This window comes from Sphaeramia orbicularis, chromosome 10 (assembly GCF_902148855.1).
Source record: "Sphaeramia orbicularis chromosome 10, fSphaOr1.1, whole genome shotgun sequence".
Lineage (NCBI taxonomy): Eukaryota > Metazoa > Chordata > Actinopteri > Kurtiformes > Apogonidae > Sphaeramia > Sphaeramia orbicularis.
Genome location: NC_043966.1, coordinates 49,029,271 through 49,056,506, shown reverse-complemented (window position 1 = coordinate 49,056,506; position 27,236 = coordinate 49,029,271). Strand labels below are relative to the sequence as shown.

Here is a 27,236-nt window from a genome sequence, read left to right as displayed (position 1 = left end):
GAAAAGATGATAAATAGAAACCAGTTAAACATAACGGTTGACACTCTCCACACTTTCCTATGACTCCTACTATTGGGATGAAAGAAGTAAAATTAATATTGGTGAAGTGAACTGTGATGAAATTCAAGAGGACAACGTCAGCTTGAAAACATTTTATTTCATAACATTTCTACTCATATTCAATGTGTCACAACCACAAGAGTTGGGATTTATTGTCATCCTGAAGAACCATCTTTAAATAAGTAGAATGAACAGTGAAAACCTGTGGAAAGAATAAGTTCATCAAATTAAAAGTCATAATCTTAAGTGTACAGTGGAAGCAATAAAATCCTGAGGAGGTGAGTCCCATAACCTGTCATATGGACCATAATGATATTTGTGTGTCTATTTAAGTCTGTACAGGGCAGGTCCAGGATTATGCTGTATGTAAATGTAAACAGTGATGGACAGCAGAGGTGCTCTCCTATTGGTCAAGAGCTGCTAAGTGACAGCTACATCAGCCTATGGGGCTCATCCCTGAAGCTGATGTCACAGAGCAGTGACAGGTGGTCTGATGGGTAGTGGTAGGATGGCAGTCGGTCTGGGCCAATCTGGTCTTCAGTGGGCAGGTCTAACAAACACTCCACGCTCAAAGCATTCTGGGTATACCAGATGTAGTCCAGGGTGCTGCAGCTCTCTCCAGAGGGCCGGATCTTCCATGTGGTGTAGGGGGGCTCCGTCTGTCCGTCTGAGCTCAGAAGTTTGTACGCTGAGTCCAGGCCAAGGGGGGATGACCGGAAGCGCCGATACACGTCTTCCGAGGGTTCGGCATTAAAGTCCCCACATACAACCAGCGGCAGCGCAGACACCACCTGGTTTTGGCCGCCAGCGGTCTGGGATGTGATGGTGCGGAGGCTGTGCAGGAGGTCGGTGCCCTGAGCGCTGCGCAGCCTCTCCCAGCCACTGCGAGCCTTCAAGTGGGTGACTGCTACACACAGCTGGCGACCTGTTGCCCTGCAGGTAAGTGTTTGCACAATGGCCACCTGGTTAGTGGGCAGCATCATGGCTGACAGGCGCAGGTGGGCCGTGGCCTGCAGGGAGAAGCGTGAGCGGCGGTAGAACAGGGCGCAGCCGTCGGGGCCATTATTCTGCTCCACGTCCAGACAGGGAGACCAGGGCTTGGCCAGGAAGCTGCCATGGTAACCGAGACCAGACATGATGGGTTGGAAAGTGTCATAATAATGGTCGACTTCCTGTAAACAGAGGATGTCGGGCCGGTAGGTGAGTATCTCCTCCAGGATCAGATACTTCCTCTCCTGCCAGTTCAGAGCATCCAGAGGGCATCGAATGAAGCCGTCCTTTCCCTCACCCAGAGCTGAACCACAACACAAACAAAAAACAGATCCAAAGACAGATCAGACAGCTTATACCACAGAACACTCATACCCCTTTTCCACCAAACTGGTTCCAGGGCTGGTTCGGAGCCGGTGCCTGCCTTAGCACCCGTTCTTTGTGTTTCCACCGCCTAAGCACCAGCCAAACCACTTCCAAAGTGGTTCCAGGCACACACCAACTTCGAGCTGGGCTAAACTGGGCCCAGACTAAGAACCGATGACACGACCCCTGCGTCATCGGAGTGCGGGGGTTACAGACCCAAACGGGAACAACCTATGAACCGGCATTAGTATGCAAATGCATATTAAAACTACAGCCAGCAGGCTTTTAGTTAAGTTTTTAGAGAAAGAGTAATAGACAGCAAAAAAAAGCCACTGTGGACAGAGGAGGAGACCTAGTGCTTACTGGCACTGTGGGCTTCATCCAAAGTCTAAGACAAAACTGGTGTTAAAATATGAAGAGATGACTACGACCGGACCTGGACGAGCTTCTTAACAAACACAAGAAGTTAAAGAAGGACTACAGGGACCAGAAAAGATAGCTTGGACGCAGCGGATGGCTGAAAAGAATCCCACATTTGGACCTGCTGGACTGGGGACCAGGGAATCCGACTACGGGTGCACTGAACTCGGCCACAGCAGACACGGACTGGTGGTTTTCGATTGTGGATGAGTCTGTAGTTCAAACGCATGGTTAATAGTTCACAAAAAGTCAACCTTAGAGATTAAAGCGAGTTACTAACGTTATGGACGTTAAAACGCTAGCTACTGGTATGCTAACAATAAGCTAACATTAACATTTCCGTGTTGTCTCTAAAACGCTGTTTTCTCAGAGGGTTCATAAAGTCAGAACTGAACCGAGTAGTTAACTGAACCGTGTTCCAGTAGACAGGGTTATGGTTCTAACAGTAGTTAACTGAACCGTGTTCCAGTAGACAGGGTTATTGTCCACATTGGGGAGAACATGTCAAATTAAACCACCGTTTCTTTGTTTTGTTCTTTACAGTTGTCCATGGACGAGGAGGCAGATTCACACCAACACAACCTGGAGTTTTCTTCCCTTTAGCAAAGTTTTGAAAGCATGTTTTATTTGAGCCTTTTTTTTTTTTTTTACTTCAGTGTGAATAAACCCATTTGAAATGCATAAAGTTCATTTTGTCCATGTTTTCCTATGCCTCACATAAACTTGGGTAAGAATACTGTTCTGCTGACCTCACTAATTATCTGTTTACAGGCTATCCATGCATTATGTGTCTACGTTTGTTATATAGAAACCCACATATTTATGTTTATCACAAATGCCACAGAGTGAATATTTGTGTTTTTTGCCTGTGGACTGCAATAAAGGCTTGTAAACAAAGAGCAGCACTTTCTTCTGAGCAAGTGTCTCCCGCACCAGACCCAGTCACGTGATCGCTTTTTACAATGATGTAATGCTGCAGCTCTGACTTGGCTCTTGGCCTATGGAGGCACCAGGTTGGAACCAGTAAAGCACTGGCACCGAACCAGGTTCTTTTTGGTGGAAAAGGGGTAACAGTGGACCTTAAACAGATCCACTCTCAACGGAAACCTGAAAACCACAAAAAAAAAACAACTCCTGTCATACACAGGAGATGAGGAGAAAAGGCTCAGTTTTGTTAAAAAGTACCATCACTCATATCTCCTACCACATTTAGCATTAGATATTCAGAAGTCCGAACTAGCACAAAAACAACTGGTACAGTTAACAGGTGAACTGACTTTATACAGCATCAACACTGGGATTTCAACTCATTAGTATTTGGAATAAAAACTAGAATTTAAATTTCAATACTCCTAATTAATTACTACTCCTGATATCAGAATTATTAAATGAAATAATTTATTTATACAGCATCACATAAAAAAAGTTATTTCTACATATCTATCCGTAGCATCATGCTTGTCTAGTATAATGAAACACTGTTTGTCCAGCTTCAATAAAATGTAAAGAAATAAATAATCAATGTAATTTAATTAAAATAGCTGTACGGAAGCTCATGTATGATGTGGTCCTTCTTGCAAGCCTGGTTTACCTTGTGCAAGGATGTTCCACTGCATCACCCTGATGGTGGGGTTGTGTTGGAGGTGGGCAGGCGCTGCATGGCTCAGGTAGACCAGATCCCGGTGTGGTCTGGCCGGACGCCTCTGCAGGATCTCCTCACACTCTCGGAGTAGTTGGTCTGGGTCCACTTCAGTCAGTTCATCCTGGTCCAGGTCCTGATCAGTGTTCACCTCTGGGAACAGATGTTGTTTGGCCAAGGGGGCGCTGTTCAGAGGCTGGGCCAACGTACCGAACAGTCGACTGCTGCTGCTGCCCATTGGACAAACTGACAAGATAACAGACAGTAGAGGTTCACACACTGAACACACTGGACAGGAGGACGGTCTAAACCAGACTCTGTGAATGAGGGGAATCTGAGTTCTCCTCAGTTCAACTGACTCAGGGTCAAACAACCCAAAGACAGCAGTGACAGGGACACATGGGGCCGGGTTCAGCAGAACAAACAGTACAGCTTATCTGTCAACACACACCGGAGATGGGTCAGTTGTTCTATTACTACTTTGGTGAGTTTGGCCTTTAAACATCTCACATCATGATGACTAAATATCTGCCAGTCCAGGAACCGAAAAACACTGAAAGAAATCTCAAGATGTTGGAAGATATGGGAATGTTTGTGTATCGATTAGAGAAAAACGATCTAATCTGACTAAGTGAAATGGAAGCAGACTGAGAGAATGAAACATCCAAAAACAGAAAAGACAGTGATGAAACACTTTTGACAAACTGGAATATTCTGAAATCTTATACTATGATCCAGATAAGAGGTTTCAATTGGGCAAAGTTTTAAGCCATGCTGACAATTATGATGTTGAAGAAGCAGCTCTTACCATTTACAGAACAACAGTGGATGGAAACAGCATAAAATCCTGTTTTCACATCTGGTTAAATTGTGTGATAGAGTTGGTCAGAAACCTCTACTATGAGTCTCTTTTGATCCACTCATTTCTGGGCTGACCGGGGACCAGTCAGGAACCAGCACTCACTGTGACTGAAAAAATCAACTATTCTTGTTTCCAGACTGTGCAAAATCTACCCGGTAATTATGTCCATTTTTCTCTGTTTTTGACTAATCATAGGCATTTTCAAACATGTATGGGGGTTAAACATGTGATTAACAGCAGTAATTACCCCCTCACAAACAGTGTGAGATGCTCCCCTCCATGTCTAATAAGATAAAAATAAGAATTTATTTATCCCACTGTGGGGAAATTTCACAGTTAACAGCGACATACAACAAGCAAGTTCAGAGAAAAAGATTGGTAGAGAAAACCACAAACAAGTGAAAAATTAAACATAAAGAGGAAAAATAAGAAATTTCGTACTTATTTAAATATTTATATAAATATAGAATTAGAAGTAAAAATGAAATTAATTCATCACAATGAAATGATGAGTTCAGGTTCATCTTTCTATTCATTTTTTAATTTTTTTTTATGTGGGCCCAGAGGACAGAGTTGCTGGGTGCATTTGACCTAAGGCTGAGAAGGAGGCTGAGACTGAGGCCACCCAGACCCAGACCAGGTAGAACCCTAACTCAAGACCGAGGCAGAGACTGAGGCCAAAGCCCAGACACAAGACCAGTTAGAATACTACCTCAAGACCAAGAAACAGACTGAGACTGAGGCCAAGGCCCAGACCCAGACCAGTTAGGTTAGTATTCGAACTGGTCTGGGTCTGGGCCTTGGCCTCAGTCTTGAGTTAGGGTGTTAAGACCAAGAAGGTGGCAGAGATTATAACTGAGGCCAAGGTCCAGACCAGTTAGAACCCTAAATCAAGACTGAGGTAGAGACTGAGGCCAAGTCCCAGACCCAGACCAGTTAGGACCCTAACGCAAGACCGAGACGGTGGTAGAGACTGAGGCCAAGGCCCAGACACAGACAAGTTAGAACCCTAAACCAAGGCTGAGGTCTTCAGCTGCTGTGAATAGGAAAAGCAGGGTGTCTTACCCACAGGCTCCATCTGCCTGTCCAATGGTCTGTCCAATGGTCTCTCCTGCCTGTCTTCCCACTTGTCCTCCCACCTCTCCTCCAGCCTGTCCTCCCACCCGTCTTCCCACCTATCACAGCTCACAGTCCAACCTCTGAATGTCACTCCCTGCACTGTCTCTGCTTTGACTAATCCTTTATCCACTGGTGTGTCTGCCTCCCTCTGCCTCTGAGTCACCCCCCCCCCCTCCACCTCACCCCACCCCAAGCTCTGACAGACTGACCTCAGGACTGTCAGCTCACATAGTAAATCTGTCTCAGACATGGAGAGACAGACAGACACCTAGTGAGCAATAAACTCTGTTCATTGTCCCCATCGTCATGGTAATGAGATGCTAACTACAGGAAGCATTTCTGTGTTAGAGCTATATGGGTGTGTGCATCATAAGGACGTTTCCTAACTAATGCAGTAAGTGGGTTTGGTAAGAATGGACCACATTGTCCAACAGGTGGGGATGGCAGGACATGTGTTCTGTATTAAGCAGAGGCAGAGGCTGAGCTCTTCTCTTTTTTAAACCTTGCTCATTCAATCTGATTTGAGGTTGATGTGCATTCATTATTTTCCACAGAATTGCTGCTAAAACTATTATGCCCACATAAAACATCCTCTGTACTTCTATTTGAACCTATTCTGTTCAAACCATGTAAAGATTTGAATATTGAACATGGTTCAAACTATGTGAAACATGCATAATGCTGTCGACTACCAACCCCAAAGCTGCACTGATCAAATGAAATCAGAGGATGACATGCCAAGAATTAGACCATTAGCCCAGGGAAATGTGACAGCATTAGGATTATAGGAATTTTTTCCTCAAGCATTTTTCGAAGACTAAACGTATTACAACCAGTCAGGACCACAAATGTAAGACTATCACTAAACTGCCTCAGCGTGGTCTAATTTATTTGTCAATATTACCACTGTGATTGAAGAAAAATCTACCAAATAATCTACCAAACTTGTCTACAACACTAGACAGCAGCACGTTTGACAAAAGAAAGATACACGAAAGTGGTTGAGGCTGGTAGTAAACTGGAGTCCTGTCAGTGGAAATACACAATACCATACAAAACTATTGCACTGATTCTCTTGACACTTGACAGCAGGGTGGAAGAATAAAAAAAACTCATTACAGAACTACAACGAAGCCTCAGTGTTTGGTCTTTCCATTACGCTTCTATGGGAACACAAATAGGTACACGTTTATGCTCTTGTAAGGTTTAGTATTTTAGGTATAGGGCTAACCACTGACCATTTAACAAACTGCATATTTTTCTACCTCATTTTTCAGCTCTGGATGATGACACTTTGGACTTTGGCCAAAATGTGTTAAAAATGTGAACCACACCCACTTCACTGGTGTGATTAACACCATCTTAACATCATAAAGTATAACCAAGCACCACCTCTCTAGCACCTTTGACATCCATATATACATATGTGTATATATATATATATATATATATATATATATACACACACACACACACATATATATATATACACACACACACACACACACACACACACACATATATATATATATATATATATATATATATATATATATATATATATATATATATATATATATATATATATATATATATATATATATATATATATATAAAAACACACACACAGCAACCATTTGGTCTAAACGCCATTTTTTTCTATGATACACATTCATGGTCATTCCCAAAACCTGGATGTTCATTGTGTTGACAGTCAGACATCATGTCCTATCACATTCACTGACTGACCACAGACAAACACAATACAAGAATAATACTCACACAGAGTGAATGATGGATATAAACAGCAGCATTCAACTGTCTTGTCTCTGCTCAGTTGTCCATTGCTACCATCTCTGCAGAACAGGATGGATGGTAGGAAGGTGTAGTGACTGACTGAATACTGCATTTCATACACATGAAGGCAGACACTCAGCCATTCATTCAATACACACACACACACACACACACACACACACACACACACACACACACACACGCACACACATTTGGATGTTTCTGCCTTTGTGAGGACATCCCATTGACGTAACATTCCCAAACACAACTCTAATACCACTCCTTAAACCTCACGCCAAAATGTCTACTCAAATACACCATAAAACTAAAATCTCTTCAAAAGCTGAGGTGTATGTACATGTGTAACATAATAGGAGGTGTTGAGTGGAGAAAGTCCAGAATAAACCCGCTTCTGTAGAACCCACCAGGATCTCAACCCCCGGTGTCTCACATTAAAAACATTATTCAAAACACCTGTTAATGCACCCAAACCAAACCAACTTATTCTTTGTCTTTTCCATGTATAGGCTGATGGTGTTCAGTTTCCTCTTTATGACAAATATTTGTAAAACATCAGTGAGCGGCTGATTACCTCCGCCAAGGAGGTTATGTTTTTGCCAGGGTTTGTTTGTCTGTCTGTTAGTCTGTCCGTTAGTGTGCAACATAACTCAAAAAGTTATGGACAGATTTTGATGAAATTTTCAGGGTTTGTTGGAAATGGGATAAGGAAGAAATGATTAAATTTTGGTGGTGATCGGGGGGGGGGGGGCCCACGGGGGGGCCACTGATCAGCCTTGGCAGAGGTCTGCGCTCTCCAAGTGCTTCTAGTTTTAACTGAAGCTTTCTTTAAAAGTTTCCTCATATTTATATTTTATGTTCCATCAGAAGTTTAACACATTGGTTTTTCATAACTCCTGTAAGACATGCATTGGATTCAATGTGTGTTTTGCTTTTTACTCCTGGCCACACTGGCCACAGGGTATTGTCATCAGCTGGTCATCCATCTGTCTGTCCATCTGTCCAAAAACTTTGGTATGCACTTGATAAGCCAGGCCACTGGGTGGCAGTAGTGCACCTGATGAGTCAGGCCGAGGGTTTTCAAGCGCGTGCACGTTATGTTTTTTTTTGCTGACAGTCATTCAGTGTGATGAATTATCAGCTGTGGCCAACTGGGTCAACTGTTCACGTTTTGGTAATTATGGTAATTTTCTCTAGTTGGCATATGATAAAAACAGGCTTCTGTCTGCTCCACTGTTTTGAGAGCAGTGCTCCAGTAATAGCCTATTAACACTAAAACACAGAGAAGACAACCATTTGTTTATTTATTTTTTTAATTATTTATTTAGATTTTTTTTTTTTTTTACATTTTCAAGAACTGACGTAAGATACATCACAGAACAGAAAAAGTACGGAAAAGAAATCCACCCCCTCCCTTCTTTCCCTAAGCAAATAAAACAGAGGACAAAAACAAAAGTGACAATAAAACGCAATTAACACAAGTGGCATGTGTCTGTGCTCGAATCCACCAGCGCCTGCATTTCCTCCGTCGACTCAGGCTGTTTGGTGTCCGTAAAAAAAGATTTTTACAGAGCAACAATTGAGTCTGTGTTACGGTATGGCATTACCAGCTGGTTTGGAAATCTGACTGTGAAGTCAAAAGCTCAGATACTTAGGGCCTGATTTACGAAAGGTTTGCGCGTGTAAAAATGTGCGCAAACTTGACATTTTGAAGCTTATCTACTAACAGGGCGTGCCTCTAAAATGGTCAAAATAGCTTGCATAACCCATTTAGCGTGTTTGCCCTGATGAATATGCAATATGGGTGTTTCTGCCAAAACGCGTAAAAATTATTGGGAGGAGTAAATGCAAATATTTATTTAGTGCGTGCAATGTTATTTACCAAACCTGAAACTGATTGCGGTGGCTGATTTTGCATCTATATTTAGCGCATCTGAAAGGCAGGTTTTAACTGGCACAACTTCACGCAAAACTGGCTGCAGGTGTTATAGCATGGAGGCGCATAGGCACAACCAAAGGCAACACACAGAACCAATCGGCTAAAATTTACTTAGGGCAGGGGTGTCCAAACTTTTTTTCAAGAGGGCCAGATCTGATAATGTGGACATTGCCAGGGGCCAGTGGTCCCTTTGGACATTTTTTAAACCGTAAAAATTACATATAAATGCGCTGTTCTACAACAATTTTATTTTCATTGTCACAATATCATTTTTTTAAATGGCAATGTAACCAAATCTAAGCCACTCAGGTGTGAACAAATTAAAAAAAAAAAAAAAAAAAAAAAAAAAAAATAACATTTCTGCCTTCCTTTCACATCTGGAGTCAGATAACATAGAACAAACTGTATGGAGTATCTTAAACTTCCAAGTTGATAAAAAATCTTAACCCCACATTCATTTTAAACATGACTTATATAAGTAATCATTACTCATATATTACTCAGTAATGCAGAGTCTGTTAACATTTCAGATGAAAACATGACTCTTACTCTTGTCTTTCACAAAATCATTCAGAAAGTAATATTTTGTGTCACATCTACAAGTACATAACACCAGCAGTTATAGGCAACTAACCTGGCAACTTGGTAGCTTGCCTTGGTGGTGAATTCATTGAACTCCCAGGTTCACATGAAGAGTCACTGTTGTGAGTTTAAAGCAGCTTGAATTTGCTTCACTTTTTCGGAACGCTCACTCCCTGCTAGCTTGTTGTATGTGTTAGCTTGTTTTGTCTGCTAGTGTGTCTTTACATTGAATTTCTTAAACAAGGCAACAGTCTCTTGACAAATTAGGCAAATACAATCGCCTCGATTTTCAGTGAAAAAAAAAAAATGTAATTCCCATCTCTCCTGGAAGCGGCGGCCCTCACTGTCAACTTCCATTTTTTTATTTACAGGCGCCATGGTTAGAAATTAGTGAGAAGGGTTCACGGCAAAGTCACAGAGCCAGATAGAGTTAGAGTGGTGCTGCCACCATGAGGCGAAAGGAGAAACTGCATTTTGAACCTTTTGTGATTCATGTACTCAGTTCAACAGTCCAAGCGGGCCATAAATAATACATTCTAAAACCCAAGCTGTGGGCCGTCTAAAATCTGACCGCGGGCCATGATTGGCCCCCGGGCCGGACTTTGGACATGCCTGACTTAGGGGGTCAAATGAGTGGCCAGTTTTGTAAAAAAAAAAAAAAAAAGTTGTAAGAAATGCATAGAACTGTGTTGAAATTACGCTAATACATTTGTGCACAGACTACTGATATTATTTGACAATAGAAACTATATTTTCAGAAATATTGGATTTTGAATAGCACGTGTATGTGAAAACTTTTGCCGGTGGACGGACTTGACAGTGGACGGACATGACATTACCCATGATGATCTGGTCAGTACCAGTACTTTATTAGTAATAAATTTATATACTTACTATTGCTAATTATCCTCTAAATGTTGTCTAAATGTTACTATTGTGGATCTAAAACAATAATAGCTTAACAAAAACACAAAATGTGGCAGTGGACGGATGTGACATGGTGGTTACGGCAGCCATGTCACCATTTCCAGAAATGATCCCTGTGCAAAAACTAGTATCATAATTATTTATTGTATCATTTATCATCATACTAAAGAGTAAATAACAATATAGAATTGTTAGTTCTTTATAAAAATGATTATTAGAAAACTGTTGATTTAAAAAGTGACATGTGACATTCTTAATGTATGTATTCGCGTAACATAAGCAGGATGGCTCAGCACGATACACCATATTGCAACCTGTAAAAATAAAACGTGATATGTAGTATATAATCAGATAGGAAAAATTGGGGAATCTAAAAGAATAAAATATTTGTTTTTCAGGTAAATTCAGTTAAAATATAACTTGGCCATTTGTGACATGAAAATATACCATTAATTGTGATGAAATTGGACATTTTTGACCTGAAAACATAGTTCATATGACCATCAACATGTTGCAACAAAACTGAAGTCCTGTAAATTTGCATAACTTGCATTTACCCACACAAAGTTCCTTTGGGGATTCACTTATATTGATTTCTTATGCACAAAGACATAAATAAGACCTCTAAGCAAATTTTAGCTGCAATCCGCTCTTTTCACATCAACATTTTTGGAATGACGGGAGAAAAAAATAGTAATTTAAGACATTTGGCCCCCCACTTTATGGGCCTGCCCCCCATGCCTGATTCCACCAGTGGCACATCACCATTAGGACAGGACCAGACTCCTGAGAGATGTCTCTCTCTCGCGCACGCGCGTGCAAGGGAGACCAAACGGGACAGGTTCTAGCGCTGCACAACACACACACACATACACACACACATATACACACACACACTATACACACACACACACACACACACACACACACACACACAGAGAAACAGCGCTGTCCACGGCGTTGTGAATGGACTCTGGAACCGGAGTAGAAGCAGATGTTTTTTATTTTTTTAATTTTTTTATCATGCCCATGGACTTAAAAGTTTTCATTCACCAAACAGAGCGACATACTATTATATAGGTATTTATTTCACTGATAACACACTTCACTGATAAACAACAACAGACGTACCAATTCACCCCTTGGTGTGGAAAAAGAACAGCTTCATATTTATGAGTCCTGGTATATCCCAGAGCAACTATTACGGCGCACTGTCTCCCTGACGACAACCAGTAGTGCACACAAAATCCTCATTTTATTGCACAGGCAATCTTAGTTGATCACCCGTGACACACAAATCAATAGCACATGCATCTTTTAACACGAGCAAGCACATTGCGCCTGTTATTTGCGATCTTAGTAAATCAGGCCCTTAATCTGTTAAAGACAGCAGGGAAAGTCATCGGTGCTCAAGCACCTCTAACCCCACAAGACCTGTTTGGACAAATGACCCTCTAGGCAGACAATATTTTATCAGATACCTCTCATGCACTGCACCCTAAATACATTCTACTTAACTCAGGAAGAAGGTACAGGGTTCCACTGCAGGTACAAACACTCATTCATCCCTTTGTCAGTGAAGCTCATTAATGAGCAGATTACCCGGGATGAACAGAAAGACAGGAAGCCAGTAAGGTCTTCCAGATAACTGTGTGTAACAGTGCAAGGGGTGTGTTCTGTTCTGTATTACTTTTTACACATAATGCTAAATTTGCACATTGCACTTTTGTTTTTAACCAATGTCATAACGCATTGCACTTTTATTTCACTTATTTATTTCTTTATTCTGGGTGTTTCTTAATGTTATTGTTGTATGAGTGGTATGTGTTGTCTGTGCAGTGGACCCCTCTGTCCAAGACAAATTTCTCCCAAGGGAGACTAATAAAGACACTTTGACCTTGAATGACAAAAGAACCATTTGCTCTAATGGGATACAAAAAAAAAAACAGTACAATCAGCATGATGTGTGAGTATAAATCTAGAGTGATTTTCAGTCCAGTCTAAAAATAAAAAAACCCCAAAACCTAGTAACTGTGAGCAGTTATGACAGACCCTTGCGCACCCACGCAACTCAGGGTGGGTCATGGTCGAGGGGTTTTGCAACTGCGGAAACACAGGGGTCTGGAGGTATGACGTGACTGAGGATGTAGCAATATTGAGTTGAGTGTGAATTCCATTGTCCACCAATAGGTGGCACTATTATTTAGATTCAATATTGTTACGACATTTTGTTCAGGGTGGTACTACTATCAAATACGTGAAGTTAGTTTTTGATTGGATGAAAAATAGCTGAGTTATAACAGTATTTATTTATTTATTTATTTATTTATTTATTTTTTTTTTATTGGTGAGCCATCAAAATTCGCTGTCCTGCCCTGAACCCTTTCAAGGTCACCCACCCAATCTGTATGCAACTTTTCATCTACAACCTCTTAAGACTTAAGGTAAGGTAAGGTAAGGTAAGGTAAGGTAAGATAAGATAAGATAAGATAAGATAAGATAAGATAAGATAAGATAAGATAAGATAAGATAAGATAAGATAAGATAAGATAAGATAAGATAAGATAAGACTTTATTGATCCCACCATGGGGAAATTTCACAGTTGACAGCAGCAACATACAACACACCATTGCAAGAGAAAGACAGGTAGAAAAGAACCACAAGTGAAAAGGAAAATGAGAAATTTGGTATTTATATAAATAGAGAATTAGAATGAAACATTTTTTAAAATGTAAATGGCCAAGTTTGAAGTCAACTGAGTTAAATCCCCAGGAGAAGTTATATAAATTACACTGGCAGTAAATCGCCAAAAATGGTTGCAAAATTCTAAATGGCGGATTTCCTGTTGGTCTGGGTTCATAGACCGAATAAACTTTGTTGGACATCCCAGTGAGACATGTACCAAATTTGGTGCAGATTGGTGAAAGAAGCAGGCTTTAGGGGGCACTACTGAGTGAGTTTCACTTGGCCATGTGCCACGCCCATTCTGTAGTGTAGAGGGTGGGACTCTTCTTCTACATGTGAAATTTGATGCAGATTGGACCTGGCACAGCTGAGTTACAACAATTTGTTCCCTTATGGTGAAACATCAGAACTTATGGTGCTGCCATGAAGACATCATGTCAGGTAACATCACCAAGTTTTACACATAGTATTACTGACTTGTTAAAGGTGGGGTACGAGATCTTAGAAAAATGGTTTAAGCAAGCTACATTTTGAAAATACTCAATTCAAAAGTCCAAACCCCTTTCTTCAGACATCCCTCCGAAGCCACGCCTCCAGAGTACTGGCACGTGCAATGCTTGTTCCCGAGGGTTCACAAGCAGTGCACACCAACAATTTGCGGACTCTGGCTCTGTCCCCAACTCCGGCTCAAACCCCAGCTACGGCCCCTGGCCCCAGCTCCAGCTCATAGATCCCTGTATACCTCATTCAGTCATCATTCATTCAGAATGCTTGTATACCCCCAGAACGCTTGCATCCCCAGGCCCCATATATATATATATATATATATTTGTTCTTATAAAAACACATATGCAGGTGCAATCTGAATTTTCTGTTCATTGTTTTAATTAATTTCTTAATCAGTTTACCCTAATTCCTTACATTCTTAATCACTTTGCATTAATTTTTACAGATCTATACAAAAGGCTCAACTTACTATGTCTCTGTTGGTTTGGCCCTCACAGTTCATTTTCACTGATCTATACAAAACGCTCAACTGATTTATAAACCCATTCACGTTTTGAGCTTTGGTACAACTTTATGAAAAATCTCAACTAAGGTTTAGCTTTGTGATTCTTTTAAAAAAACAAACTCCCTTCATTGTATGTTATACCAGTGCAAATTGCAATTTGTACGGAAATCTGTATATTCAGATGTCTGTGTCCTATGTATGTACATGGGATTATGATCTGGTTTTATGATCTGGGATTATGAAGAGGAGCTGAAAACTGTCCAGAAGGAGCTGAGGAGGAAAATTAGAGAGGGGAAGGACAAATATAAGAAGAAGATGGAGGAACAGCTGCAGGAGAACAACACCAGGGAAGTTTGGAGAGGCCTGAAAACCATTTCAGGCCATCAGGAGACAAACTCTTAGGCAGCTAGGGATCAGCTGTTTAGATGAACTAGACACCTACTTCTGTAGGTTTGAGGAGACATCAGCCCCTCCCCCAACTGTGTCAGCCCTGCAGCAGCCCCCCTCCTCTGATCTCCCTACACTCTGCCAAAGTCCCCCCCTCACCTCCCTCCCTACAGTCTTTCAGTTCACCAACACCTTCACCCCCCAATACTCCTCTCAACCTCCCATCAATTCTTCCTCTCAGGGTGGGGTACCAGCTCAGGAGGATCAAGACCAGGAAGGCTGCAGGACCAGATGGTCTCAGTTCCAGGCTCCTCAGATCCTGCTGAGACCCGCTGAGTGGGATCATTGGATATCCGTTCAACCTGAGCCTGAAACTGGGGAGGGTGCCACACCTCTGGAAAACGTCCTGCGTGGTACCCGTACCAAAGATCCCACATCCCAAGGACCTTAGCTGCTACAGGCTGGTGGCCTTAACATCCCATCTCATGAAGGCCCTGGAGCAGCTGGTCCTTGCCCACCTGCGTCCCCTGGTGAGCTCATCCATGGACCCGCTGCAGTTCGCATACCAGCATGGCATCAGAGTGGACGGCACCATCATTTTCCTCCTCCATTGAGCTCTGTCCCACCTGGAGTCACCTGGGAGCCCTGTACGAGTCCTCTTCCTGGACCTGAGCAATGCTTTCAACATCATAATCACACCCTGAAGGACAAGCTGGAACTTTCAGGGGTAGACCATCACCTCACATACTGGATTGTGGACTACCTCACCAAGCGCCCACAGTATGTGAGGACCTGGGACTGCGTGTCAGGGACTGTTCTCTGCAGTGTAGGGGCACCCCAGGGAACAGTACTGCCGTTTCTCTTCACCCTCTACACTGCTGACTTTTCCCACCTTTCATCCACCTGCCACCTGCAAAAGTTCTCTGACGACTCTGCCATCGTTGGACTCATCACGGATGGGGACGACAGGTTGTATAAAGGACTTATCCAGGACTTTGTGGACTGGTGCCTGTGAAACCACCTCCTGATCAATGCCAATAAGACCAGGGAGATGGTTGTGGACTTTCATCGGCACCCCCACACCCCCACATCACCAGTGAACATCCAGGGAAGGGACACTGGGATGGTGACATCTTACAAGTACCTGGGTGTTCATCTGAACAATAACTGGACTGGACTGATAACACCAATGCACTTTACAAAAAAGGTCAGAGCAGACTCTATCTGCTCTGGAGGCTCAGGTCCTTTGTGGTGCAGGGGGCACTCCTGAAGACTTTCTAAGACTCAGTTGTGGCTTCTGCAGTCTTCTACGGTGTGGTCTGCTGGGGGAGCATCATCACAGTAGCTGACAGGAAGAGGCTGGACAAACTGATTAAGAAGGCCAGCTCTGTCCTGGGATGTCCTCTGGAGCAGGTGGAGGAGGTGGGGAAGAGGAAGTTGACAGCCAAGCTGTCCTCCATCATGGACAAAGACTCCCACCCCCTACAACACACACTCACTGCACTAAAGAGCTTCATCAGTGTCAGGAGACACCCAAAGTGTTTGAAGGAGAGGTATTGAAGGTCTGTCCTTCCTGCAGCTGTCAGGCTCAACAATAAGAACTGCTCCAAAAATTCTGTGTAATAACTGTACAATAAACAAATACATGACATGTGACATGATCAGCATGTGCTCAGTTGTAAATAGTGTATATAACTTTCTTGTTTGTGTTTATTTTGATTTTGCACTTCTTTGCTCTTGTGTGCTTGTACTTTGCTGCTGTAAACCTCAAATTTCCCCTTGTGGGACTAATAAAGGAATATCTTATCTTGTCTTTGCTGGATCTTGAAAACAAAACAAGTGTTAAAAAAATGAACTAACTTTATCATCCTATGAAATTGCTGTCATATATATAGTACTGAAGGATGATTTACAATTAGACATTTTTGTACGACTTCTGTTTGTAATAACTTGAATGGAATTCACCAGTTTTAAGGGTAAACTAAAGAACTGAATTTTTTATCTTGCCTGATGCGTTTCTGAATTATGAAGATATATTTTCAGGAAGAGGAGCAGCAGGCTTAGTGTGCTAGTGTTGCAGACACTGAGACACCAGTAGATGAGGTAGTCTGGTTTGCAAGCAGTTACTTGTTGGACAACATTGGTGCAGCATTGGAAAGCTCATTTTTCTATCTGTTATGTTTATAGAACACATGGGACACTAGAATCTTTCAGGACTGCAGACATGCAGCAGAGTTGACCCGCCTGATGTGCTGTGCACAGGGGAAGAGGCTGAGGCTGCAGTATAAGGGTACGTTTACACGGCAACACTAGGATCTAATTCCGCAAAGATTTCTCCTTTGCGTTATAAAATCATTCCGCGTTAAGACGAAGCCGCTATGATAACGATCTGCGTTAACATGAGTCCGCGAGGACGGCTGAATACGCTGTAGTGGCCATGCCAGACCAGTAGCTGGCGATCTGCTAACTGTCCTCCTTCGATGGTACGTTAGGGATTGACTCAGGCATTGGCGAATATAAGAAATGCGTCTCCGCAGTAAGTCTAACTTTTGGTGGAGAAGCAACAGCAAATTGAGCACAGTTAGCAGCACATATGTTGTTCTGAAACCGGCCATTGTTGTTGTGGTTGTTCCTTCTTTTTCTGCAGCTTTATTGTGTCATAGAGGCTGGCAAACCAGCTTGGAGGCGCATTACCGCCACCAACTGAAACTGAAACTCTGGTATGCAGTGGATGAAGAAGACAGGGAGGCAATCTGCGAGCCATTCAAATTCATTTTTATAATGTTGAAGATGTGTCGACATTAACTGAGGAAATTTTGAACAAAAGAAAATAAGATAACAAAAGAAAAGTTTTTGTGAATGCGGAGAACAAAAGTGATTTGAAGGAGAGTGAGTTTTTGTCTTTGATCTTTTCAATTAAAACAATATAAGGCAAAAGAGAGGTTGTTCCTTACATTATTTTGGTTCTTTATGCACTATACACTTCAAATAATTGCATCTGTAAAATTTCACAGTACAGACCTTGCATCGTAAAATGAGAAGCATTTTTAGAAAATACTGAGAAAAAGCAAGCTTTAATTTTTTTCTCTATTGCAGTGTTTTCCATGTGGGGGTCACCTGGAATTCAAATGGGGTCGCCTGAAATTTCTAGTAATTGATTAAAAAAAAAAAAATTGCTAAAAAAAATATTTTTAAATTAATTTTAAAAAATTTTAATTTTTAAACTATTGTAAATTATACAAGGTTCCTACACAAGTGTGGAAAATATGGAAAAGTATGGAATTTGATTTTATAAATTTCCAGGTCTGGAAAAGTATGGAAAATGGAAACAAATGTATGGAAAAAATATTCATGTTTCCCAGACTGTTACCACTATTCTATAAAATTATGAATATCTAAAAAAAGAAATGAATCGATCTGTTTTTTTAAGCTGCTTAAAATGTTTGTGTGAGAGCACATACAGTAGCCTACGCATTACAGAAAACATTTGGGCAGATGGACAAGTTGAATGTCCAGCATTCTGCTCTTATCTTCCTCCAGCCAATTTTAAAGCCCGCCCAGGTGTTGTCAAGTTTCACTGCTGCTTCGACAGACAAGTGATGTCCACAAACTGTTTGAGAGCGAGCTATTCAACATGCCTCGTATGATTGTTGGCAGAGCTCATGATGGGTAGATGTAAAATCTCTGACGACTGGCTCATAAATCCCAAATTTAAAGACTGGTTGGCTGGTTGCAATTTTTTACAAAGACATCTGGAAATTAGGGTCTGGAAAAAGTATGGAATTTTGAAATTTCAAATGTGTAGGAACCCTGAATATATATTCCATTATAATCAAAGCACCACACACTTTTCCTAATAAAAATGAAGTTCAAATAAAATGCAGGATATAATATCTGAGAGGGTCTATCTTGATTGACCTGATCATGTCATGCATCACTGTGCTTCAGAGAATGGAAAGACTTCTTCGCCCGCCTGGCCCTGCTAAGACATCTCCAAGAGAAAAATGTCGCTTTTTTGAATGTCTGGGGTTGCAAGAAATTTGGGATGTTAAAATGGGGTCACAAGCCAAAAAAGTTTGGGAACCACTGCTCTATCGTAATACAACAAGTGCTATTTTGTCCCTACAACGCAGGGAGGACAATATCACAGGTAGAACATCCAATACACATTCTTTTCCAGCATAAATATCTATACCAGTTAGGACATACATTAAAAGTTACAAAAAAAGAAAAAAAGCATATTACACTGGTTTACAATTTTTTTTATCCATCTGCTTCTGACATGAAATGTGTTAAATGTTACATATTTTAATAAGATTAATTGGAAAACAAATGACGAGTGCTGGTTTGCTGATTTCAAGGTATATGATAAAGTGTTATTACACATATATGTTGGTTTATGTACATTTATATAATAGATTTATAAATGCTCCACAAGATAGGACTTGTAAAGTGAATGTATTGTCATGTGCAGACAGTGTTTTGAAGTAGATCTGATAGCTCTGAGACAAATATTCCTTTGGAGTTAAACCCATTCTCTCGTTAATTCTTGAATTTCACATTTTGACCCAAGACTGTATTTTGGAAACTTCAGCCAACCAGCATTTAGGACTGGATTTTTCTTTATCAGTGACATGTGGTAAAATTTCACTACTTTTATTCTGGAAACATTTTACTTGTAGACCAGTGTTACATCCCCCCCCCCCCCCCCCATACACACACACACACGTTTTCCCTCATAAATACATCCAGAAGAAAATCATTTCCCCATCTTGCAAAATTAAAAAAAAACAAAAAACTGTTGGGCAACCAAATTAAATATTTTACTTTCCAAATAGGCTATTCAGTCTTATTGTAGTCTTAAAATAACCAGAAGTACGCTTTGTTTTGAAAATTTTATATTTCCAGTCCCGACAGTGGCGGTTAATTTTATTTTGAAAGTTTGTGTATTTCCAGTGCGTATTTCCGGTCTTTACAATGGAGGTGCCTCACAGTGGAGGTCTGCAGCCAGACCCTCTTGGATTCCTCCTGTCCATAAATGCACGTATATGTGTTGTTCATGTAGATCCATACTGTACACAACCCACTGTGGCAGGTAAACATTCACTCACTGATTTACAGATGAAACTGGACACATTTTCATGGACTATTTTGAGGTCATTTGTTCTTCTGCTACCAAATTTCAATTCCAAATAATGTTCAGTTTAAAAACAAAATACTCTTCTTTTCCACTTCAGATAAATACATGACTGGCTCATTTGGATTCATTAGATTACACATTAAACTATACAACTTTTATCATTCCTGTGAGGTACAGAATAAGCCAGGTTTTTATTAAATTATTTATTATAAGTCAGTTTTTTTTTTTATCTCTTTATTAAAGAGATTAAAAAAAAAGGGGGAAGAACGATGTGAATCGACTTCATTTATGGAATCAAGTGGTGCGTGATGTGTCCATGAAGCAGAAGCTAAGCACACAGATGCAGCGTCCTGGTAAAATAAGAACAGTCTAATAAAAGCCTTAGCCTTCAGGCCAGCGTGACAAACACAAATACACAAGAAAAGAAACAACAGTTGCAGATCAACAGACACAAGACTCAAGGGACAAATACAGTCAGTTAGAGTAAAAAAAAAAAATCTGCATAAGCATGCTAGATTTCAAAAAATATTCCAAGGCACACTGTAGGATTTGTGTAAAAATAAAAGGCATTTTATTCAGTGGGTGTGGGTCCAAATAACATGGGCTGACACTGACTACATACACTCCTGTCTGAGATGGTGACCTTTATCTGTGAAATGGCTTCAGGTCAGGGTGTTTTGAGACCACTGCTGATAAATGACAATGAACTGAATTCATTGTCGTTCCATCCTTGTCAAGACCCAGGTAGCCGTAGACCCAGGCAACTGAGGACCCAGGCCACCAAAGACCCAGGCCACACAAGACCTGAACCCAGTTCCATTACCAGTCACACACCAAAGTCACCCTTAAACAAGATCATCTCAAACCCATGTCACTGTACATGTATGTCTGTGGGACTTAGCAGCCATGATCTAAAACTAGAACCCATCTTCCCCTGTCAATGGGGGGAGGGCTAGTTAACACACACACACACACACACACACATATACTAGTACTGGATTATGAACTCCACTTCCACTATGTGGAACATCCTGAACCATTTTGTCAGGGAATAAATAGACATTAGTCCTGGCTAAAAGTAGGCTGGCTACATAACTGGTTAAAATTGGTTGACTGGTTAAAATTCAAATTCTCTTGCTGACTTTGTTTTTTTTTTTTTTTCAAAAGCAACTAGGGACCAATTTAGTGACTTTTTTTCTGGTGTTGTTGCAACTAACGATGATTTTAATAATTGATAGATTATTTTAATAACTAATCAATTCATCAGATAAACACAGAAGACTCAATTCTCAAAGATCGGTATTTAACCCAAAGCAATATAGGCTGCAGACAAGACACTAATGATTACACCCCTGCAATGGCTTCGGGTATAGATAGCAGGCACTAGACTTGTTATGACTAGAGACTAAAAAGCTATAGACTTCAACCAGCTCCGGTTTTAGGCTATCAAACCAGCGTTGTATGTATTTGTTCCAGTCAACGATAGGTAATGTTAGTCTGGTGGCCTGATAAACAGAGATGGATGGAAACATTATAATTACCACAATAGTGTCTAACTAACTAGTAGGTTAAAGTAATCATGACTATCTCAAGATAGGTTTACATTATATTCCTGGTAGCCACTGTAGCCCTGTTTGCCTGAAACATAATGCACCATAGGCTTTTGGCCATTTTTTTCCTCCATATTCAAGTTTTGTTACATAAACTAAACTACGTTTCAGCCAAACAGGGGTGCCCACCATCCGAAGCCTCAGGCATGCTGCTCTGTGTTTTCCTCTGTTACACTACACAGTGTGCAGGCATGCCTCAATAGAGGGTATGCACATACGTCACTTCCTCTCCAGGACACGCCCCTCTATAAGTCAGAGTGAGTGGCAAAAACCAACCTGCTCAACATGATGGAGTACAGCAGTAAACACAGTGGGGCCTGGGAAAATGTGAAATATGAAACGAAATTAAGGACAACTGGACTCGACATTGATCCGTTGGAACTACCAAAGAACAAGTGGTCCACGGACATTGACATGTGACCCGAAATCGCGTAACCTGACATCCAGGGTGTAGGGGATCATCACTATTTTTACCTGAAACAAATATACATGGTTTCATCATTACTGACAACCAGGGTCCAAAACTAGGCAGAGAACCAACTGATCCACCATGCATTTACAGATGTACTGACCCTAGTGAATACATGCATAATCTACTGGTACTGAGGATATTTATGTTTATGTTTATGTTTACGCATTTGGCAGACGCTTTTTTCCAAAGCGACTTACAGGGGAAAACCAATTAAATCACTCAATCAATCAAATTTTATTTATATAGCGCCAGATCACAAAAAAGTTATCTCTTGACATTTTATATATAGAGTTGGTCAAAACCAGACTCTAAGTCAATTTACAGAAACCCAACAGAATCCTCCAGGAGCAAACACTTGTGACTGGTGACAGTGGCGAGGAAAAACTTCCCTTTAACAGGCAGAAACCTCGAGCAGACCCAGACTCCTGGAGGATGGCCGTCTGCCTTGACCAGTTGGGGTTAAAGAGAGATAAAGAGAGATTTACGTCACTTTATACAACACAGATGCTTTGTACGAGCAGGGTACAACTTTATTCTTGTAAATTATGATACTTTCCCCACCTGTTTTTAAATTACATTATTCTTGTAATATTATGGCTTTATTGTCAGAGTATGATGACTTTAATCTCATAAACGAATGACATTTTTGTTAAATTATGAGGTTTTTTTTTTTAATAACAACTTTATTCTTATAACATTGTGATTCTTTTTGTATTCGACTTTATTATCATAAAATTATGTGTTTTATATCGATATTTTATGACTTTATACTCATAGTAACAAGTGTTTTTATTTTCTTATGTGGCCCTAATAACTGTTGAAGCTTTGTGCTGGAGTACCCCCGTATTTGAAAAACTGTGTTAGCCTCATTTTAAGTTAGTTTACAAATCATGTAGGAGCACAAGGTTCAGAATCACAAAATTAAGACAAAAACCATGAAAGATCTGGTCTTGAAACCAAGAGCTTTACTAAGAAGTAACGTTAGCCAAAACAATACGTAATTTAAAGTAGGATTTTACCCAAAAATACAGCATAAATTAATGTTACCTGACACGAAACGGGAACCACAAATCTAGGTTTGGTTTCTTGGATTTGTGGATCCATCTACTTCTCTTTTCTTTGGCTTTTGGTGTCTGTAAAACGAAAGCTCCGACTGGTTTTCAAACCTGTTCATACAATCAATCACACAACAGCTATTCCCCATTTTTTTTTATTGAATATTGTTCTTAAGTTTAGACAGTATTGAAGCCAACGCTACCACTCATCTCCCTCTTTCTGCTACTTACTGGGCATAACTGCGGTGACTTCCGCTAGTGGTGACGTCACGTGCATACCCTCTATACTAATGTGCTCAAGACCCAATGAATCAACTGCCGAATTTGTTGCCAACTCTTTTCAGAATCAATTTGGGTCAATTTAATCAATTCGTTGTTGCAGCACTACTTGCTGGATACTTTCCTGATGTTCTAGATACTCTAATGTGAAAGCATGCATCACTCTGCAGGTACTGTCCTCAACGAGCCTCAGGTGCTGCCATGAACCCCTCCACCATACCAAAGCACTCACAGGTGGTCAGCCTCCCAGTCGCCTTGCGCAGCAGTCGAATCCGTTACCATAATTTCTCACATTGCCATTGACAGTGACTCTTTTTGGATGTTGGGAGGTTAAAACCATTAATACAAAAAAAGTTTAAAATGTTATAGCTATGGCCAAAAAATTTGTATGTTTTACAGTGAGTTGTTGTAGGCCCCTAGGTGGAGCAGAAGGCTAGAAACTAAACCAAAGTTAAGAAAAAAAAAACGTATTTTGAGTCTCTTTCTTGGCCCCAATTCCAGATAAAGGAGGAGGGTTAGACATAGATCTAGCAATTCCACCCCACATAACAGACTTTTTAATAAATTTGATATTCTAACATTTAACAATACAATACAGGAAAAAACTTATTTATTCAATGTGGGTCTAAACAAAGCATTAGTTATAAACTTATTTTGAAAAGTGATGGCCTTTTTCTATGGCAAAATAATAAAAAACAAAAACAAAAATCAATAGAAGAAAGCTCAGAAAATAATCCTGCAAGATGATGAAAAATGCGACTCATTTGCTGACATAAATATCTGCAAAAGACAAAGCCAACCAGTACCCCGATGTCCTACATGAAAGCAGCAGCATACTATTTTGCACCCGATACTACTGTACGTTGCAACATAAGAGAAAACCAACAGTGGACAGCCACTTTTCCAATGCAAAATATTAGAAAATGTTTTCTGCTGCAGTGAAAATTATGTTATATGAACATATAAGCTATAGCCTTGAAACAGATGGCCCATTCTGCCTCACTTTTATGAAGCAGGAAGCAATTATTTCATTTTTGACACTTGTGACTCAGGAATGTTAAAGACTTGTTTGAGCCATGCTTATTCTCTGTAGTGTATTCTTACTTTTTGTATGTTTACTTATCATAGGATGAAATTAGACATTTTTCATTTAATAATAGCCTAATAGCCCAGATTCTTCTTCCACAGGGTGTGGGAGAAGAATCTGTTTTTTTCATCAAAACACATGTTTTTGCAGTTCCCACATATTTTCACAACTTCAAGCATTTCTTTGCAAATTCCCTCAATTTCACAGCATAAAATCACATAAAAACCCTGCATATTCCATCGCATAATCAAAGATTTTTGCTCTAATTTTTCTGGAGAGACAGATAAATATCTACACTAGGGATGTAATGGTACAGAAAAATTTCAGTTTGGTACGTTTTCGGTACAGGGGTCTTCGGTTCGACACATTTTCAATGTTTTCGGTACAGTGAAGGAGACCAGTGTGTGTGTGTGTGTGTGGGGGGGGGGTAATGGGGGGTGGGCCTCCTAACTACCAAAAACTGAAAGTGAAACTTAACATGCATCGACTGTCTGACCCGGCTTCTGTGCCTCTGTTATACTCTCTGTTGTCATGTTTACCCCCCCTTATCGGCACCCCAGCCTCAGAATAAAGTGTTTGTTGCAGCAGTGCTGACAATTCTGCAGCAGTGCAGAATGTATGTATGCTTGCAGCCACCCTGCTCATACGGTGTGCGTGCTGCTTTGAGGTTCGTTTGAAAACTTAAGGGTAGTGTTTGCATTCTTCACATAAGCTACATGTATTCGTTCGGTACACCTCCTTATTGTATTGAAGGCCCCGAACCAAAATGGTTCAGTACAAACAAGTGCACCGTTACACCCCTAATCTACACAGAGGTATCTAGTCATAGTAGTTCTAGTCAAGCAGTTCAGAAGATGAATAATAATAAAAATGATAATAATAATAACAATAATAATAAACAATTAGGGGTGGGAGATATGGCAAAAATATCATATCATGATTTTAAAAAATAAAATCACAATCTCGATTTTATCACGATTCTTTACACTGATTTTGAGATTAATTTGCAAGTCTCTGAACAGTGCAAACAATTTCCCTATGTAAAACATAGCCCTGAAAGAAAAAAAAAAAATTTAGCCCAAAGAACCTTCCAGAACATTTTTAATTTAGTTTGTGCAATTTTGCCAATATATGCCAAGAAGATAAATCAAACAGGCCTTTTTAAATCTTTTCTCCTAATATAATTATTGAGTACAGTGGCTTTAAGAAGCCCTCATTCTCTACCAGATTTGATCAGGTTTTACTAAGTTCTGCTCACGTCTGCTTGGCCCTCCTTGGCAACCAAGTAAGGAAACTATCTGGAATGAGCTTCTGAGAGAGTGGAATGACATTGGGGTTGAAACTCTCAGAAAATACATCGACACAATGCCAGAAAGATGCACTGCTGTGATTGTTGCCAAGGGGGACCGTACTAAATATTACAGTAAAATGTAAAAAAAAAAAAAAAAAAAAAAAAAAAAAAGGACTGGACTTGAATTTGAGGGTGAAATACTCTCAGTACCTTTCATCTTTACCTTTTGCAATGGCAAAATGTGAAATTCAGGCTCTGGGAACAAATAAACCACCAGTTTCTTAAGATCTGACAAGTGTTCTAATATTTTTGCACACCACTGATTCATGTAATAATCTATGAACTGGTGTCATGACCACATTTCAAGAAAACCCAATCCCAGTGACATCTAAAGAGGACAGCAGAGGAAATCAGTATTAGACAAAAAACAAAAAAACTCAAAAACTCCTGAATCTCCATTCAGATGGAAAGTCAATCGTCAACTAAGTTAACTTATAGTGGTGAACCTGTTTAGAAATGACTGTCAGATGTTAGTATGGTTACAGTCCAATACGAAAGTCACCTTTTGACTTAGTATCAGGAGTTCTATGAACTGGAAACCTGTCAGTCTAAACTAGTTCCAGCAGTAGTGTGATAGTGGGTTACCCGAGTCAGGTGACCATCCTGAAATCGGCAGCACCCGGTGTCTAATGGACAGTACTCGATGTTAAATGCACAGTTACCTGGCGTTAAATGGACAGTAGGCCTACCTGGTGTATAATGGACAGTACCAGCTGTCTAATTAACAGTACCTTAAGTTAAATGGACAGTACCTGGTGTCAAATGAACAGTATCTGCTGTCAAATGGCAGTACCAACTGTCAAATGGACAGTACCTGGGGTTAAATAGACAGTACCAGATGTCTACTGGACAGAACAAAAGGTCTAATGGACAGTACCTGGTGGTGTAGCCGTGGTGGACGCTCCGCGGGGCTTCAGCTGGGGTCGAGTTCCTTTGACCCCCCCGACTCCAACACCGGGGTCACCCGTTCGGACTCCGGCCGCCGGTCGTGGCAGTACAGATGGTAAGAACAGTGTCCTGGGTGCCGGTCCACTCCGGGCCGGTCCTCTGGAGGAGGCGCACAGCTGGTTGACCAGAGCCGAGCAGCGCCGTGTGGGGTTCATTCTTCTCCGTCCAAAGCTGAACCAACCGTCCGTTACTGGCGGTTACCCAGATACACTAACAAAAACACGCCATTATTTGACAAAAAGCCCGAGAATGTTCCTGGTCCAGGACAATAATCGCCAACTTCGTTTTCTCGTGTAAAAGGTGAAAGCCGGTGGATTACATCATGTCCCTAGTGAGTCACGGACACGAGGGTGGAAATATGGGAGGGGAGCGGATAATGTAATCACATTTTACTCTGTATCTACTCAGTACAAAACCAACTTTTTAATTCAGACTGACATTAAACTAGCAGAAAAACAACACTCAGCCTTTACCTTCCACTTGACTATAT

At 40.8% G+C, this 27,236-nt stretch overlaps 1 protein-coding gene across 3 annotated transcripts; it reads right to left on the bottom strand.

The window, feature by feature from the left end:
- Nucleotides 1–137: 137 nt before the first annotated feature.
- Nucleotides 138–27,236, bottom strand: LOC115427100 (nocturnin-like). Of its 3 annotated transcripts, none has more exons than XM_030145499.1 (3): nt 26,676–27,236; nt 3,428–3,721; nt 138–1,354 (listed from the first exon to the last, which is right to left on the bottom strand). In XM_030145499.1, the coding sequence occupies exons 1-3, from the start codon at nt 26,899–26,901 to the stop codon at nt 492–494; spliced, it is 1,383 nt and encodes a 460-aa protein (XP_030001359.1). In that variant the 5' UTR covers nt 26,902–27,236; the 3' UTR covers nt 138–491. The 3 variants fall into 3 exon arrangements, with proteins under 3 accessions (XP_030001359.1, XP_030001360.1, XP_030001358.1); XM_030145500.1 differs by lacking the exon at nt 26,676–27,236 and adding an exon at nt 7,239–7,380; XM_030145498.1 differs by lacking the exon at nt 26,676–27,236 and adding an exon at nt 5,403–5,721.

Excerpts from the sequence above, each read along its gene's own strand:
- LOC115427100 (XM_030145498.1), bottom strand. The coding sequence starts at position 5,706 with ATGTCTGAGACAGATTTACTATGTGAGCTGACAGTCCTGAGGTCAGTC. Across the intron at positions 3,722-5,402 it reads CAGGCAGATGGAGCCTGTGG|TTTGTCCAATGGGCAGCAGC; the intron begins GTAAGACACCCT and ends TTATCTTGTCAG. Across the intron at positions 1,355-3,427 it reads GTGGAACATCCTTGCACAAG|CTCTGGGTGAGGGAAAGGAC; the intron begins GTAAACCAGGCT and ends GTTGTGGTTCAG.